This window comes from Lissotriton vulgaris, chromosome 2_1 (assembly GCF_964263255.1).
Source record: "Lissotriton vulgaris chromosome 2_1, aLisVul1.2, whole genome shotgun sequence".
Lineage (NCBI taxonomy): Eukaryota > Metazoa > Chordata > Amphibia > Caudata > Salamandridae > Lissotriton > Lissotriton vulgaris.
The window spans coordinates 1,259,334,870-1,259,353,006 of record NC_141687.1 but is presented as its reverse complement, the minus strand read 5'-3'; the positions used below and the strand labels follow the sequence as shown (position 1 = coordinate 1,259,353,006).

General features: G+C 47.0%; 1 protein-coding gene across 3 annotated transcripts in view; it reads left to right on the top strand.

Annotated features, from left to right (window-relative positions):
- FLI1 (Fli-1 proto-oncogene, ETS transcription factor) overlaps positions 1–18,137 on the top strand; it is a 1,144,904-nt gene that overhangs the window by 784,455 nt on the left and 342,312 nt on the right. For all 3 annotated transcript variants that reach the window (XM_086956984.1, XM_086956982.1, XM_086956983.1), the window contains exon 3: positions 3,353–3,495. In XM_086956984.1, coding sequence (XP_086813110.1) covers positions 3,353–3,495 — 143 coding nt within the window. The remainder of the gene's footprint in view (positions 1–3,352; positions 3,496–18,137) is intronic.

The following is an 18,137-nucleotide window of genomic DNA, read 5'->3' as shown; positions in this document are numbered from 1 at the left end:
TTATCGTTTCTTAGCTTCAGTGCCACTCTCGTTTGCTCTGCTCCTGTTTGTCATGGCATGCAGGCAACATGTCCTCTTCTTGTGTTTGGACCTCTCTTGTACCATGGACCAAGTGCTTGTGTCCATCCACTGCTCCAATTTATTACGCTACCTTTTTTGTATTCAAGCACTCCATTTCAGTGCTTGTGTTTTCAGTCCATCTCCCACTTCACTGTCCATGTGGCTTCTATTCCCACCCACCCGCTCCCTTCTATGTTGCTTCTTTTCCCTCTCAACCCCAACCCTGAACTCTTTTCTGCACCACTGCACTCTGTGCCACTGCAGTCTACACCACTGCACTCTACTCTACACCATTCTACTCTATCGCACTGAACTCTATTCTGCATCACTCTACTCTGTGCCACTGCACTCTACACAACTGTTCTCTGCACCACTCTCCTCTCCTCTGCACCACTCAATTTGTGGCACTCCACTCTACGCCACTATACTCTACTCTGCACCACTCTATGCCATTGCACTTTACAGCACTAACCTGCAGCACTGCACTCTTTGTTACTGCACTCTCTGCCTCTACACTCTACTCTGAATCACTCTTCTCTACATCACTGCGCTTTATGCAATGCACTCTACAACACTCTATTCTGCACCAGTCTACTTTATCCCACTGCACTCTACAATACTCTTCTATACTCTACACCTCTCCACTCTACACCACTCTACTCTGCACCACTTTACTCTACATCAATTCACTCTATGCCACTGCACTCTACACCACTCTACTCTGCACCACTGTACTCCATGCCACTACCATCTACGCCACTGAACTCTATCCCACTATACTTTACTCTGTACCATTCTACTCCAGGCGCAACTGCATTCTATGCCACTCTACTTCAGTTTACTCTACTCTGCACCACTCTACTCTATACCCGTGCACTCCACTAAAGTCTACAGCACCCTACACATTACAATCTACACCACCATACTCTACTCTGCACCACAGCACTCTGTGCTACTGCACTCTACACCACTTGAATCTATCTGCACATTTCTATGCCACTGCACTTTGCTGCACTCTATCCTACTCTGTAGTACTGCACTCTACACCACTACACTCTGAGCCACTGCACACTGACCCACTGTAATCTATGCCACTGCACTCTACGTCATTGCACTTTACATCACTATACTTCACTCTGCAGCAATCTACTCTGCGCAACTTCACTCTACAGCAGTGAACTCCATGCCACTCTGTCACTCTACTCTATGCCTCTTCACTCTATGCCACTTCACTCTACACCACTTCACTCTAGGGCACTCTTCTCTATGCCACTCTACTCTATTCCATTGCACTCTACGCCATTTTACTCTGTCACTCTACTCCACTCTACACCACTCCACTCCACATTACTCTGCACCATACAACTCCATTTAACTCTTTTCCACTCTGCTCCACTCCATTCCTCTCCACAACACTCAATCTACGGCACTTCATTTGACCCCACTCCATTGTACACCACTCTTCTCTTTCTATGGCACTCCACTCCATGCTACTGCACTCGACACCACTCTACTCTATGCCACTACAAGCCACTCTACTCTACTCCATTCCACTCTACGCCATTTTACTCTGTGACTCTATTCCACTCTACACTACTCTACTCCACTCCACAGTGCCACTCCACCTCACTCCATTCCACTCCACTCCGCACCACTCCACTCCTCTCCACAGCACTCACTCTATGGCACTTCATTCGACTCCACTGTACACCACTCATCTCTATTCTATGGCACTCCCCTACATGCCACTGTACTCTACACCACTCTACGCTATGCCACTCTACTGTAAGTCAGTTCACTCCACTCTATGCCGCTCCTCTCCATGCCACTACAATCCACACCACTCCACTTCACTATACTCCACTGTACACCACTCTACTTTACACCTCTCTAGTCTATGCCACTGCAATCTATGCCAATTCATTCTAGGTCACTCTTCTCCACTTCACTCTAATCCATTCCACTCTATGCCAAGCCACTTCACTCGATGTCACTTCCCACCTTCCTACACATGCCAGTCTACTTCACTCCACTCCATGCTGCTGTATAAAATGGCTAAAAGACATTACCAAAGCCAATAGCTCTTTTGTTGGCGAAACCTATTGGCTTATCTGGTGTTTCTTCTTTCTCTGTCCGTCTCATCTTTTCCCATTTTTTTCTTTTTTCTACACATTTTCTAATGGTTGTTTCTGCTGTGATGTCCTTTTCCCCATTGAGCTTTCCTCCTCTTCCTTTTGTCAACTTACTCCTCAACTTTCTACAAGGTTTTGCCCATTTTCCATATTCCCCCTATCCCCTGATCTCTTTCAAATTCAAAGTGTCCATATTTTCCTTGATCACATTGTGTTTAGAGCCTGCCAATTTCTTTGGAATCTATTAACCCTTGTTATTCAGTATTTTTCTGCATTTTCACTTTCCATCCCTTTGTTCCAAGGGTTCTGCCTGTCTTTTGTCTTCCAGTTTGTTTTTTTGTACTCCATCTGTTACTAGTCACAATAAAGGACTTGCTTTCATATTTATGTCTAGCGACTTCACTACACCCTCCCTCCCTCTTTTGCTTTTATCAAATAATTTCCACAATCATCTTTCTCTTCCTAATGTTCCTCCTTATGTTTCTGTACTTTCTCATTTATCTATTTCATGTACATGTTCTCCTCTTAATTACATGTTATATCTGCCCAGTATCACCATTCCCTCCCAATGCCTCAGCCTTTCCCTTCACTGTCCCTTCTCTTTTCTTTATTTCACGATATTGTCTCATCTTTCTGTGTCTTGTACAACTTCCCTGTGCTTCATCCTCTCCAAGGGCCATATGTAGGTAGCCCAATACCGGTCAGAAACGGCTGAAATTACCGAATTTCGGCCGTTACCGACCGGTATTTAGGGTTTGGGATGTAGGAGGCAGGTTTAAGGATTCGGTAATTACCGATTCCTTAAGGAATTGGTAAAATACTGATTCCTTATTTTAAGGAATCTGTAATTACAGCCTCCAGGCCCATAGGAATGAATGGGAATTACTGAATCGGTAAATACCGATACCGAATCGTACCGATTCGGTAATATTTAACACATTTTTTCCTACATACCATTTACCGATTCTGAAATACCGAATCGGTAAAATTGGGTATTTTAGAGTCGGTAAATGTAGATTACCTAAATATGGCCCCTAATCTTTGTTTTTCTTTTCCATCCTTTCTCTCACCTTTCTCTGCCACACCCCTGTTTTATTTCTACTTGGCTTTTATGAAGAGATGTTTATTAGACCGTGTTTTATGTCTTGCATTCATTGCAGGGAATCCCCAGTGGACTGCAGCCTAAACAAATGCAGTAAAATGGACACAAACCAACTTGGGTATACCACCTACATGGACGAGAAAAATGGACCTCCTCCACCAAACTTGACGACCAATGAAAAGAGAGTGATTGTCCCAGCAGGTAAGTGCCAAACCACAACAAATTATGTTCTTGCCACTCACCACAACGCAGGTGGGTTTTAAAATAAAATGCCCTTTCTTTACCTTCTACCATTGTGTAATGTTCAGAGTCAATGCTGTCATCCGCAACCTTCGTCCTTCTGGTAGCATGGAATGTCAAGACTCCTGTCTCACTTAGCCATAAAGTCTCGCACCAATATGTTGCTTCCTTGAACATTATTCCATCAGGTTTGATCCCCACTCTAGGCATTCTGGCCTGTTTAGACCCATGAGTTAGTGCTAAAAATGACCACTAATGCACTCGCACCCATGATAGCATTTTGCAATAGTTCTAATTGTGATTTGAGTATAGTGTTACACCACCTGTGCTTGCATATACAATCATCACAAGGTTTTGCCTTTTGGTAGTAGGTCCATGCAGACTTGTAGGGGATACAATTCACAGAATTACAAACGCATGTTTTCTTAATTCCTAAGTGCACAGGCCTTAACATTGTGCAAAATGTTTTTATTGGTTTTGTTGAGTTTTGGCATTCAGTAGCACTGACGTAGTAGTATTGGGAGTTGGATTGGGATCAAAAGTCGTCCTAGGCACCCCAAAAAATGTTTCACACATTTGCGGATTTACCTTCGTGCAGAACACTTCTTCAGTGTTTTAAACAATATAAAAATGGGGGTGGGGAGCTTTGTAAAAGAGGAATTGCCAAAAAGGTGAAATTGAATTATTTCTCAGAAGCACTGCCCACGTAATTAAGGATGTGATTTAAAACTTGTGAACTTAATTCCTGTGCCTTACCAGTATTTAGGTAGCTTGCTGTGAGTTTTCAATTATTACATCCAGACGGTGTTCCCAAGTACACTATTAGAAGATGAGCAGAAAACCATGGAGGATTTACCAATTAGGGAAACCATAAATGGAGAAGGAACCGTATTAGGCTCACCTTTTAAACCTTCCGATGATGTATGAAAGGGCCATATGAATCAACATATTTCCCCATAGACACAGGATGGGCAAAACCCTTTGATACAGCTGGCCCAAAGTCCCAAAAGAAAAAATTCCCCAAAAGCCCCAGAATATCCATTGCGGGAACATAGGACTTGGTGCCTGCCACTGCAGTTAACAATATTATTACCATGGCATTATGGGGAACTGAACCTGTAACGTTTTGAAGAGAACATGGACATGCAGTGAGCACTTTAACCTACGGGCTGTCAGCCTCGCTGTAAAGATCTCTCAATCACATATTGACACAACTTCTGTTTTCTTAACTTCACTGAAAAATACAAATTCAAACATTGGGATCACATATCAGTGAGGCCACTTCGGCAGATGCCCCTTCCCATGCTCAATCTGCATACATTATTGTGCCCACAGCCGCCCGAGTCAACTTTTTATATTGATGGACCAGCCCAGCAGGACTGGAAAAGACACCCCCGGCCTGCTGGTGAAAGGGTGGCAAGAGAGACCCATCTGCCTCCAGCTACAGGCCTGCAGAAAAGGCTTCTCATGCCACCACAAGGCCATTGGCAGCATCTGAACAGCACTGACAACCCTTAATCGCCCACCACGCTGCCCAAAAAACTTAGATATCGGCCCAATGCCCGAGTGCCCACCTTACCAGTCCGGCCCTGGTTTTGATAACATATGGTTACTAACCAAACACAATGGCACTAGGAGGCAGCCTGAATCTGGCTGATAACATTTTTTCAACCATATGAAAACCATATGAAAAGGGCAGGGGCATGGCTTGGCCATGCAGCAAGATGACCGCCTTCTGAGGGAGCTCTGCCGGCTGGGCACATTATCCTGCTTCATCCTTGAACCAACGGAGGGCTTGCATACCCTGCCATACTGTGCTCGATCAGGCGTAAGATGAGGAGCACATCCATGCCTTTTTGTTGTGTCTCGAGCCTAGAACATGTTATTACTCTCCTGGGCTCGAGCACTGCACTGTTGTGTTCTTGCGCTCGCGTATCGAGTGCAGCCTTGTTCTGCCTATGTGTCATCAATCAATGTGCATCCTCGCTCTGCGTATGTGTTCATTCAAACTGTGGCTAGGGTTCGTGATGTGTGTTGGAAGTTGGTGGGCAGATCGGGTGATGTGAGCTGGATGGCGGCTGTTTCCGCGTCTCCTCTGGAACCGGGGTTATGTTTATTAATAAAAAATAACCTGCTATCCTGATTACGTTTATTCTTTACAACAATGGCGACGATGGCACATTACCCCTGAAGAATTCACGCGAGTGACAACTTTTAGAAAATATAATGAATTCTGAATAACAAGAAGAGAAGCATAATAAGAAGAGTTTAAAGCGAGTCTAAAAGACTTGGAGATCGAGAACAACCACCACCCATTGAGAAAATCCAGCGTAAGTCACATTTAACGTTTGTAACTTAATGCTAACGTAACTGAGTGAAGTGTGAAGATTATTTTCAAGAGAAACGCTATTGAAACTGATACTGATGAAAGCCTTACGTTGTCTAGATTTGATATTGCATCCGTAAAAGGAACTGCAAAGTGATTCCGCTAGTCGGATTGAATTTGGCACAAATGCATTCTGAGTTTTACTCTTTAAGTGACCGCTGTGTGTCATGGATACTGTTGAGTGAATATCAATGGGTAAAAGTGATTCTGAACAGTTTTGAAAATCTCGGAATGCAACATTCGTGGTTATTAAAGAAGTCGCATCGTTATCAATGGGAAAGCATTAAGATGAAGGCTAACCTGTCGTTGGAATTCGTGTCGTGTAAAGGCTGGAACGTTTTGTTTCAAAGCGGAATTGGAGTGTTGAACACCGTTCACAGTACTACTCCCACGTCATCACGCACTGGATCGAGATACGTGACTCCATTTTGTATTTACTGGTTACCTAGCAACAGCCAAGTAACTCGGAAACATTCTTATGCTATTGCGGAAGTACATGCACACGTCGGAACTATTATCGTGCAATCCACGCTATTGACTGCTGACCTTTGGATTGATGAGCCTCACTTGGATATAATTGTAAAAGAATACCTAAAGGAAAGAATTACCCTCATCAGTGACACGCACACTGTGTGTCACTTTGAAAATTCATCAGTGACACGCACATTGTGGGTCATTTCGAAAACTCATCAGTGGCACGCACACTGTGTGTCATTTCGAAAACTCATCAGTGACACGCACACTGTGTGTCATTTTGACAACCCATCAGTGATACGCACACTGCGTGTCATTTTGGAAGTTTTTCATCTTAATCTGTAATAACAAGGCATTGCGAGTGTATCATTTATTCACCAGTGATACACACACTGTCATATATTATTGTTATTCTAAGCTCAAGTTTGTAATGTCATTATAATTCAAATCAGATTTTTGTATGGTAAATCTGATTTGGTATGGGCATGTATGAATTACTCGTAGACATATATCTATTTAAGTGTTATACGCATATTGGTGCAAGATTCAACAAATTAGTTTATTAGTTGATATATAAGATGGCAACTACTACAATGAATTTGCCGGCACCACAGGCATTTTTGATAAGAGATGGGGAGGTCACGAGTCAGAGATGGGAGGAATGGAGGGATTATTTAATAAATTACTTGGAAACGTTTGAGAGTAAGGAATTAAAAATTTGCAAACATTCGTGACAAGAATTTTCAATTCTATTAAGGACAAGGAGGCGAGGATTATGCTTAGTCTCATTTCTTTACTGACACATAGCAGCCAATCACATTACAGTAAAGAAAAAACAGAAACAGGGCAACCATAGAGTACACCCCTAGTATATAAACAGTCTCAGAGGTAACCACTTCCTCTTTCTTTGTCCAAAATCCAATATGAAGAACCAAGTAACATCAGAGCAAACCCAGGAGAACATCATCCAAAAGGGCCAAAATCCGAAGCAGGAGGCGGAGGAACTTCCAAAATCCATAGAAACAGGAGCAGGCCAACGAGGAGAAGAAACTCGCAGCAGAACTTCCACAAGGACGGAGCCGGATGAACCTCACTTGGGATCAGAGCCTGAAAAAAGACATAAAGCCGTAATACACATCCTGTGTAATCATGAGCAAGTAAGGGTGGGTAGAGAAAAAATCATAGCATTCCTCACATATCATAATGAAAGATTTTTTGAAGTATTGCATAGTAACAATATAATCGATACATGCATAGACAACGGGTGGGATAATCCTCGCCTCCTTGTCCTTAATAGAATTGAAAATTCTTGTCACGAATGTTTGCAAATTTTTAATTCTATGGCAGGACAGGAGGCTCCGATTATGCTTGTTTAAAGCTGATCCACCACTACAGAAGCAACACTATTGATGGGTTTAAAATAAAAGGTCTTAAACACAGAAGCAGATGACCAATCTGCAGCCTTCATTATATCAAACAGAGTAACACCTATGGAATAGGCTTTGGACGCCATCGCACCCCGTGCGGAGTGTGCACCAAAAACAGAAACATCAATTCCAGCATCAGACATAAGACCCCGCACCCAGCGCGCCAAGGTAGCTGGAGAGACAGGGCGGAAAGGCTTTTGCAATGCAATAAAAAGTGGACCTTGCATGTCAGATCGCAAAGAAGCAGTACTCACCTCATAAGCCTTCAGGCATTGAACCACACAGAGGTTAGGGTGAGAAGGGAAAGAAGGATAAGAAATAGAAGGAGTATTAGATTTGGTACGTCTGGAAAGACGAAAGGAAACTCCTTCAGGAGTAAAGCTGCGACCCGCCAGATCCAAAGCGTGTACGTCCGACACGCGCTTGCAAGAGACCAAACATAACAACATAGTTAGTTTAGCAGATAATTGTTTGCGAGATAAAGACTCATTGGGAGGCCAGGCCTCCAAAAACCTGAGCACAACCGACACATCCCACAGAGTAACATACTTAGGCGTGGGAGGTTTCGCAAAACGAACCCCTTTAAGCAACCTGGAAACAAAAGGATGTTCACCTGCGGGTTTCCCATCTATGTGGGCATGACCCGCCGAAATAGCCGATCGAAAACCGTTGATAGTTGAATAAGCCAGACCAGAGGTGGCTAAGGAGGCCAGGAAATTAACAATCATGCTGACATCTGCTGAAACGGGATCAACTTGGTGTTGTGAACACCAATCACACCAGCGCTTCCAAGACCCCTTATACCGTTTGTGAGTATTGGGAGCCCATGCTTCACTAAGGAGCTTGGAAGCGTCGCTTGAAAGGCCTGGGAGCGACCAGCGATCCCCGAGATCCTCCACGCGAGAAGTGGAAGGGAGCCTGAGAGGATCAGGGGATGAGGATCTCCGAGAGGGTCCAACAGGAGATTCCACAAAGGGGGAAGGAGAAACGGTGGAGCCGAACACATTTCTAGAAGGACCGGAAACCACGCTTGAGCCCTCCAGAGAGGGGCAATCAGAATCAGATCCGTCTGAAATCGTTTGGAGTAGGCCAATACCCTGGGAATCATCAGAAATGGAGGGAAGGCATAACAGAGGGTCGATGGCCACTGTTGGAGAAAGGCATCCGTGGCCAGAGCCTGAGGGTCCGGCCTCCAACTGTAAAAATGCGGAAGTTGCGCATTGAGGCGTGAAGCAAAGAGGTCTAGTTGGCAAGGACCCCAACGCCGATGGAGAGCACGGAAGACCCGAGGATGCAGCCTCCAATCGCTGTAATCCCGGAGATGTCTGGAGTGCCAGTCCGCTATCTGATTGTGGCATCCCGGAAGGTACTCCGCAATAACAGTGATCTTGTTCTGCAGACAGAAGTGCCAAAAATCCTTGGCAATCTCCGCCAGGATTCTGGACCTGGTCCCGCCTAGTTTGTTGACATAACGGACCGCTGAAACATTGTCCATCCGGAGAAGGACACAACAACTGGTTTTCAGAGGGGAAAAACATTTGATCGCAAAGGAACCCGCTAGGAGTTCCAGACAGTTGATATGAAGCTTCAATTCCTGAGGGGACCAACGACCCCCTGTCGAGACCGAGCCGCAACGGGCTCCCCAGCCCCACCGACTGGCATCGGACTCTATCACTAGGTCCGGAGACACACCGAAGAGGGCTCGGCCGTTCCAGGCCTCCATGTGGTCCAACCACCACTGCATCTCCCACCGGACCTCCTCCGTAAGAGGAACCTGATCGGAGTATCCGAGGCCTTTCCGGAGATGAAGAATTTTCAGGCGCTGCATTGCCCTGTAATGTAGGGGACCCGGAAAAATCGCTTGGATGGAAGAAGCCAGTAGACCGACTACACGTGCCAACGACCTCAATGACACAGTCGGTCTGGAAATAACAGATGTCAACTCTCTCTTGATAGAACGCATCTTTTGGTTGGGCAAGAGAAGCTGACAAGACATCGAGTCGATCTGAAAACCCAGGAAATCTATACGCTGGGACGGGATCAACACTGATTTCTGAACATTGATCAGGAACCCCAGAGACTGCAAAAGAGTGATGGACAATTCCAGATGTTGAACAAGTTTGAGTGGACAATCCGCCATAAGGAGAATATCGTCCAGATAAATAATCAACCTGACGCCCAGAGACCGAAGATGCTCCACAACTGGTCGTAACAGCTTCGTGAAGCACCAAGGTGCTGACGACAGACCGAACGGGAGAACCTGATACTCGTACCAGACTCCCTGCCAGCGAAACTGAAGAAAACGGCGATGCGGTTTGTAAATCGGTACTGAGAGATATGCATCCTTGAGGTCCAGTCTGACCATCCAATCCTTTTCTCGAAGGAGATCCCTCAAGAGATGGATTCCCTCCATCTTGAAATGTCGATAGACGACTCCCCCGTTGAATTCTTTCAGGTTGAGAACAAGGCGAGCACCTCCTCCTTTTTTCTCGACCAGAAAGACAGAGCTGGCAAACCCCTGGGGATGATGGGTGGTCGGAATCACCGCCCCTTTTTTGAGAAGAGAATCTATCTCCTCGGAAAGACAAACCTGATCCTGAAGAGAAAAACTCAGACAAGGAGGGGGACAAGACTGATGCATCGGGTGATAAAATTCTATTTGGAACCCCTGAACAGTTTGTAGCACCCAAGCATCGCTGGAGAGCATGCGCCAATTCTGCAGGAAAAACTGAATGCGACCCCCCAACATCACCTCGCATGCAGGAATCAGCCTCACCTGTAGAGTGGGAATCCTGGTACTGTCCCTGATGTCCACCGGAACGTCCTTTGCCGTACTGGCCTTTTCCCTTTCTGGAAGGATAGAAGTTGGCTCTTGAGGAATAACCTGCGTCGTAGGAGCCTCTGTGCTGAGAAGAATTGCCCCTCTGGGACTGACTGGCCGAACCACGGCCGAACGAGCGTCCCCTACCTCGTCCGGCCTTTCCAAAAACCGGACGCATGGCTCTCCGCAAGGAGGCCTGCGCCTTGTCGATACCACTGAATGTTGATACAAAGCGCGTGAGTTCCTTAAGGAATGGTTGGCCAAAGAGGAGGCCGTCCGCCTCAGGGCCCGACTCAGAAGTGGCCAATTCAGAGAGTCTAGGGTCAAGCTTTAGTAAGATGGACCTGCGACGTTCCGCAGATATCGCACAATTCGCATTACCTAACTGGCAAATTGCCCGCTGTGCCCACTCTATCATTTCCTTAGGGTTTACGAGGGCAGAAGCTTCCTGAGCCCTGAAACCTAGGTCCAAAATTTTTGTGAGAGGCCCAAGGACGTCCAACATCTTATCCTGACAGGCCCGCCAGGATCTATCCAGGCCCTTCTTTGGGTCCTTGGCATATTTTTTCAAATATGTGACCATCATGGGGTCAACTTCAGGGGTCTCGGCTAAATGAGCAGACAAATCAGGCCTCGGGCATTCCGAGCGCAGCCTGGCACGAACCGAAGCCTCAAAAGGCTGACGGATATGTGCCTCAATTAGGCATGGGCGGAAAATCCGTTCCGCTCGCGGATTTTGCGGATTTTCGGGAAATCCGCAATCCGCGAGATTTGCGAATTTCCTGCAAAATCCGCAAATCCGCGAGCAGCGGATTTTGCTCGCACTGCTCGCACTGTTCGCGTGAGTTCGCGCCCCGCGAATAAGTGCGAAATTGCAGAAATACGATCTAAGCAAAACTGAAAGTAACTACTTACCAGGTTCAAAAGTTCAGGCACATCATTAGTAGCCATTTCCTGTAGTGCTTCCTGAGGGGCCCCTCCAGAGTTCAGTTGCCAGTTGCAACTATTATGTGACCCTGCTCTGAACCTCAGAATAGTTACACATATGCCACAAAGGTCCTGAATTACAGCTAAGGGAGACAAGCAGGAGCCAGGCTGGAAGTTAAAATCCATTAATCAGCCCCTAATTCATTATTGTCAGTTGGGGCAGGGCAGGTGTTGTAACTAATTTTGCAACAATGAAAGCACTTAGCAAGTGCAAAAGATCACTAATCAGGGCGCACTAAGGAAGCAGGTGCCAGCTAAAAAAATATTCTGTGACACATTAATCAGCCCCAAATTAATTCAGGTCACTTGAGGCAGGGAAGGTGTGCTTTGCTTTGCCGAAAATAATGTACACTGGACAACCAGAGGGTGTGGTGATGAAACAGAGGGTGGCATGGGTGGGCCAGAGGGTGGCATGAGTAGTCAGAGAGTGGCAGTGGTGACAGAGAGTGGCAGTGATGAAGAAGAGTGTCCCAAACAGGTTGGACACGTAGAAACAACAAGTTCGCAAAACTTGCGACCCGACAGGTAAGTTCGCAAATTGCGAAATTGTAAAAACCCTCGCGAACTGGCAGAAACACGGGCGAACACAAAAAAAAAAAAAATCCGCAAATTCGCGGGAATTCGCGGATTTTGCGGATTGCGAGTTTGCAAATCCGCAAATTCGCGGATTGCCAATCCGCAAAATCCGCTCATGTTTAGCCTCAATGTAGGCAGCTACAGTCGGAGAAGGCCCCCATGAGGAAGAGTTGGGGTGAACAATGTCTGCCGGCTCGAAATTAAGAACCGGAGGACGCTCAGGGGCGTCCACAAAATGCTCCTTACAGACCCGCTTTTTAGGTGGAGGAGAAACATGGTCTGAAGAAGCGGAGGATAACACATTGTCCGAATCAGCCTCCTGAAGACCAGCAGTCGTGGATGGCGCAGACGCTAAACTTTTTGCCAGACGCTGAAAATCAGTCTTGTGAGGGTTGACCGGCGACTTCGCCGTCTTCTTGGAAGCAGGCAACCAGCCCTGCTGTTGAGCATAGAGACTCAGATGACGTTTTAAAGGGTTAATAGCACGTACTAGTGCTTTGTTGACGGACTTTTGAACACCCTTATCCAATTGTTCAACTAAGTCCTGTTCCAAGGAGCCTTCCTCCTCATCTGCATAGTAGTAGTCGTCTTCCACGTCATCAAAATATTCAGCCATTCTACCAAGGTAGAGGTAACAGCCCACAAGACGACTAGAATATGAAGTGTTGGAAACACCAGTCAAGGGGGAGTGTATAACCCCAAAGCAGGCTTAACGCAGGAAAAAACCTGCCTTGATAGCAATTTAAACGTGGAGGGAGCAAAAGCCTGCACCAAACAACACTCTAGGCAGAGCCTATGCCAAAAAACACACTACCAAAGTCCTAAAAGACCTCAGCGTCGGACGGGGTTAAACTGCACTGACAGGCTGTGGGCAAACGTCAACAAACGCAGTCATCAAACCAGCTGAAGAGAAAAACAGCCGGAAACGGGACAGCGCGCATGCGCGACTGTCGCCAGCCAGTGAGGACCGTCCAAGAGCGCTCGCGCTCTCAAAACGAACGGAACCCCTGCTCCCGCTCCACAACAGCGCGCGAGCAGCTGGGAAGCGCTCGGCGACTCAACGGAGGTGAAACACACGCTCCGGTAACACAGACTTGCACGCTGAAAGCGGCGAAAAGACGCGACTAACAATAACGGAGCCCAAGCCCCAGACGCGCGTTACACATAGCGCAATGGCAAAGCACAAAGCGGCAATAATCCACAAGGCACAAAACAATAGCCAAGCAATAAAATATCAAGTAAGTAGGATAAAGCACTTAACTGGCTGCGGAGCAGCAAAGAAAGAGGAAGTGGTTACCTCTGAGACTGTTTATATACTAGGGGTGTACTCTATGGTTGCCCTGTTTCTGTTTTTTCTTTACTGTAATGTGATTGGCTGCTATGTGTCAGTAAAGAAATGAGACTAAGCATAATCGGAGCCTCCTGTCCTGCCATAGAATTAACTTCAGAAAGGAAGAAGAAAATATGTTTACATTGTCTGGGACCGGGTGGATTGAGAGTTTACAACAGAATTGAGAAAAAGGTTGTAGGTGGAAGCGATAGTGACGCCTTTAAACAAGCTATAAATTATCTTAATGCATATTTTGCACCCACCATGTGTAAAGCAGTACATAGGTTTAATTTTTATCATAGAAGGCAAGAGTCTAATGAGAAGATAGAGGATTATATTGCTTCGCTAAAAAGACTTGCTTTGTTGTGTAGTTTTGGAACTATCGAGGAAGATTTAATACGTGATAAACTTGTGATGCATTGCAACAATAGTGGGTTGCAAGATAAATTATGGGTAAATGGTGATACCAGTCTAAAAGAAATCTCTGCGATTATTAGCAAAGCAGAATTAACCACTAGGTGCGCTAGGACTGTAGTTAATAAGGCCAAAGGAGAGAGTTGTGACGAAATAGTTAAGATAGTTAGGACACCTGTCCAACCCAAGAGAAATGCCACCCAAAGTAGGTATACTTTTAAGGGAAAGGGCGTTACGGGAGAAACTAGCAATACCACTGTTTTTGAGAATAAAGGGGATTGTTTCTGTTGTGGTAGTTTGACACATCTTGCCAATGACAGAAGATGCCCTGCCTTAGGTCAGAAATGCGCATATTGCAAAATGACTGGACATTTTGCAAGAGCGTGTAAATATAATAAGAATGTGAACTGTGTAGTGGAGGTGTGCAATGAGGATTACGACAGTGGAGAGCAAGATGCAGGTGATGTTGTGGTTTCTTTTGTGAAGGATATAGGTGATGACAACCATGATAGAAGGGTATTGGATACTGATGATAACGTTGTACAAGATTTGATCATTGTATACGGTTTGATCTGTATTGTCTCCTTACAAGACTTTCGCATGCTGTTAGGGAAAAAAAAACTTCACGTGTAGTAATGTGCTAGAAGTGACATAATTGTAGGATTGCAATATGGAAAATAGGCCACCAGAATAGTTCAATTTTAAAGATTTTTTTTGTTGTTTTTGTTTTATTGTAAGGGGGGGAAAGAAGAGCGTTGTGTCTCGAGTTAAGAACCTGTGCATTACATCTGTTTTGACTCGAGCTGTTTTGTGTGCTGTTTTCTAAAGGGGGGAGAAGTGTTGTGTCTCGAGCCTAGAACATGTTATTACACTCCTGGGCTCGAGCACTGCACTGTTGTGTTCTTGCGCTCGAGTATCGAGTGCAGCCTTGTTCTGCCTATGTGTCATCAATCAATGTGCATCCTCGCTCTGCTTATGTGTTCATTCAAACTGTGGCTAGGGTTCGTAATGTGTGTTGGAAGTTGGTGGGCAGATCGGGTGATGAGAGCTGGATGGCGGCTGCTTCCGCGTCTCCTCTGGAACCGGCGTTATGTTTATTAATAAAGAATAACCTGCTATCCTGATTATGTTTATTCTTTACAACACTTTTTAGGGCTGCAATGTGTAGCTGAACTGCGGCGACGGACATAGTGTAGCCGAGCGCTCTCAAGGCCACGGCAGGCCTAAGCAGCGATCCTCACTGCGTGGCCTCCCGTCCCTGCATTGACCCGGAGGGCCGCTGCTTGAGCCTGGCTGAGAATCCGCATATCCTGTCCGTGGCAGTGGAGAAGAGACATTGAACGGATCGGCTTAGCTGCGAAGACTCTCGGTGCACACCGCCGATCTCTGCTGTGGCCCGGAGGACTCCGAGGCTTGTGCGGAGACCGATACTGCACCGCAGCTGCTGCAGGCACCGACGTGCCATTGAGAAGTGCCCGGCTGGGCTACGAACACTGCGGGGAACCCTGCCAGCCATCGGGGAGTGGGCCCCTCCACACTGCGGCGAGTCTGCGGCAGAGCTGAGGGGACCTGACGTTCAACTCTGAAGTCATGTGAGTAGGACAGTGGGCCCCAAATCTTTAATTCCGGGTGTTGGCCGGTGGGGGTCCTGTGGCTGTTGCCGCGGGATGTACCCCGGGCGCCATGGGCTGCGTGCCTGCTCCTGGCCCGGCTGAGATTGGGCAGGCCCTGGGGGCATAGCCCTAGGGGTGCTGAGCAAGGGCAGTGGAAGTGCTGGATTGAGGTCGAGTGGTGCCTTGGGTGGTGCTGTACCCTGTCGACCTTAGGGTTGCTGCGCTCCTGCTCCCTCTTCCCTGGCAATACTTCAGAAGTCCCGCTTTGGCCCCTTGAGGGTTGTTCATCCTGACAATAGGCCTAGAGCTCGGTTGGCACTGTGGACATCTTGGCGCTCCATCCTGTGGGTGCACCTTATCGAGGCAGCGTCACCACAATGTTTTTGTGCACACCACTTTACCCGCCTGTGAGAAGTTGGCCTGGTATATGTCCAAACAACCCTTATGGTGATGGTTATAAAATCAACCTTATAGACCAGCTATCCTAGGGGTAGCATGGACAAAGCAGTCTTAGGCTAAACTCAAGAGGGCATGTGAAGCCAGCTGTTTTACCACATGCAATCCCTTTAATACCAAATGAAAGGACACCACACAGGATATATATTGAAAATATATATGTATTTTATTTCTGAACAAACCCCTGAACTCTTTATGAGCACAAAAGCACAAGCGCAAAACAAGTAACTTAATAGAATAGACAAAAGTTGCACAAAATATGGATAGGCCGGATGGCCCGCTAAACCATATACAAAGAAAGTGGTATAAGTAACACGTCACGAACAATGGTAAGGCCTAGGGCCTTGGGAATCGCTGGGGCTACACTGCACTAACAGTTGTTAGGGAGCAGGAGGCCCACGGGATGCGTGTGCAGTGTCTAAAGGCACACGGGTTTGCACATTGAAGTCAATGGGTGCGTAAAAGTTATAAAGTTAATGATTTAGGAGCCTTCTGACTGGAATAGAAATTAACCACTGGAAACTAGGACACTAGGAGTGTAAACCTTTACACGAGCACGGTAGTACTCGCGTTATCTAACCCACAGGAAGCGGGTGCATAGGTCCCAAAGTGTGTCGGGTTTCGTCGTGGAGATCTGTGGAGCCTTGGAGTGGAGATGCTGCAGGAGGCCAGAAGAGAAGAGTCCGGGTGGATCCAAGGGTGGATTGAATATGTAGAGGACCTGAAAGTAGAGGGGACAGAGTCTGGGTCACTAGCCAGTGACCAGGATGGAACCAGGAAGGAACCAGGCGATGTCGGGAAGCGATCAGGTGCTGATAGGAAGCTTGTCTCTTCAGCCACGTGGATCAGGAGGCGTCAACGACAACCAGGAGTCAGGCACAGACTCTCCCACAAAGGTTCTTGCTGTCGGCGGTGTCGGCTTCAAGATTGGAGTCAACAAGCCTTGGCAAAGGCAACCCATGCAGGATACAATGTAGGCTTCTTACTCAGGCCAGCAAGGTCTGAGGGGCTGCTTCTTTTGAGGGAAGCAAGGGCCAGTCTGGAGCAACCAGACTAGCACTGTAGATTTAAAGATTCGTCACCAAGATGACCACTAGCCAACGGCAAGTGACCGGGAAGGCCTGTTGAGAAGAAAAATGCAAAAGGGCCCCACGCCGAACTCGCGGAGTGTGCAGGGCTGATCTTTGGTGCAGATGCTGCTCGGGGCAGGGGCTTCTTAATCACCAATGCACAGCTTCGAGGGGGCCTCGGGGGCTGTGCAGTTAGCAGGTCATAGACTTTTCAAGATGGCCGGTCCCACGTCTCTCGTCGCGTCCACGGGTCTCAGCTGTGCAGGGACTGTGGATCGGGCTGTTGGATGTCTGGAAATCCGGTTCTTGTCAGGCTCTGGAGTCCGGGCTCTGGCAGGAGGCAGTGGCAAAACAAGTCATCGATCGCTGGATGGTGCCTGCTTGTGCAGGGTGGTCACTCCTTGACCACAAGAGAGATTCTTCAGTCGTCTTCTTCCAAAGTAGAGTGATGAAGGTCCAGAGTTTCAGTCAGGATAATCTAAAGTCCTATTGACTCGGCTCCTACCTATTTACTAATCTTAGGGGCTGGATTACCTGCTAGGTCCCTCTTATGGGTGGGACCAGGGAAGGGGGTGGTTACACCCCTTTCCCTTTGTCAAGTTTCATGCCAGAGCAGGGGCAGGGAAGCCCCTGCACCGGTTTGAACTGTCCTATGCATGGGACACCTTGTGTGTCCCAGGCAGTGTCTCAATTCTTTCAGCCCTCCCTGTCCCAATACACAAAATCCTGTCTGGGGTGGTGCTAGCACCTCCCAAGGCAGGAAACCTATTGTCCAAGCCTCCCTCGCTGGAAGGACTCCCAGCAGCAGGAGGTCAGACTTGTGTCTGTGGCAGCAGCATCCATTTTGTGATGATGAGGCTCTGGTTAACTTTAACCGGGAATAGTTAGAACAACATGTCTTCTCCCTCTAGAAGAGTGGGATGCTACCCCCGTCGCCAGAACTGGCGAGGGGGTAGTATTCCAAATCGTATGACACCTTACTCGACATGTTTTGATAAAGCCAAACCATAGTTAGCATTTGACCGCGAGGTACATAATGCACTTAAGAG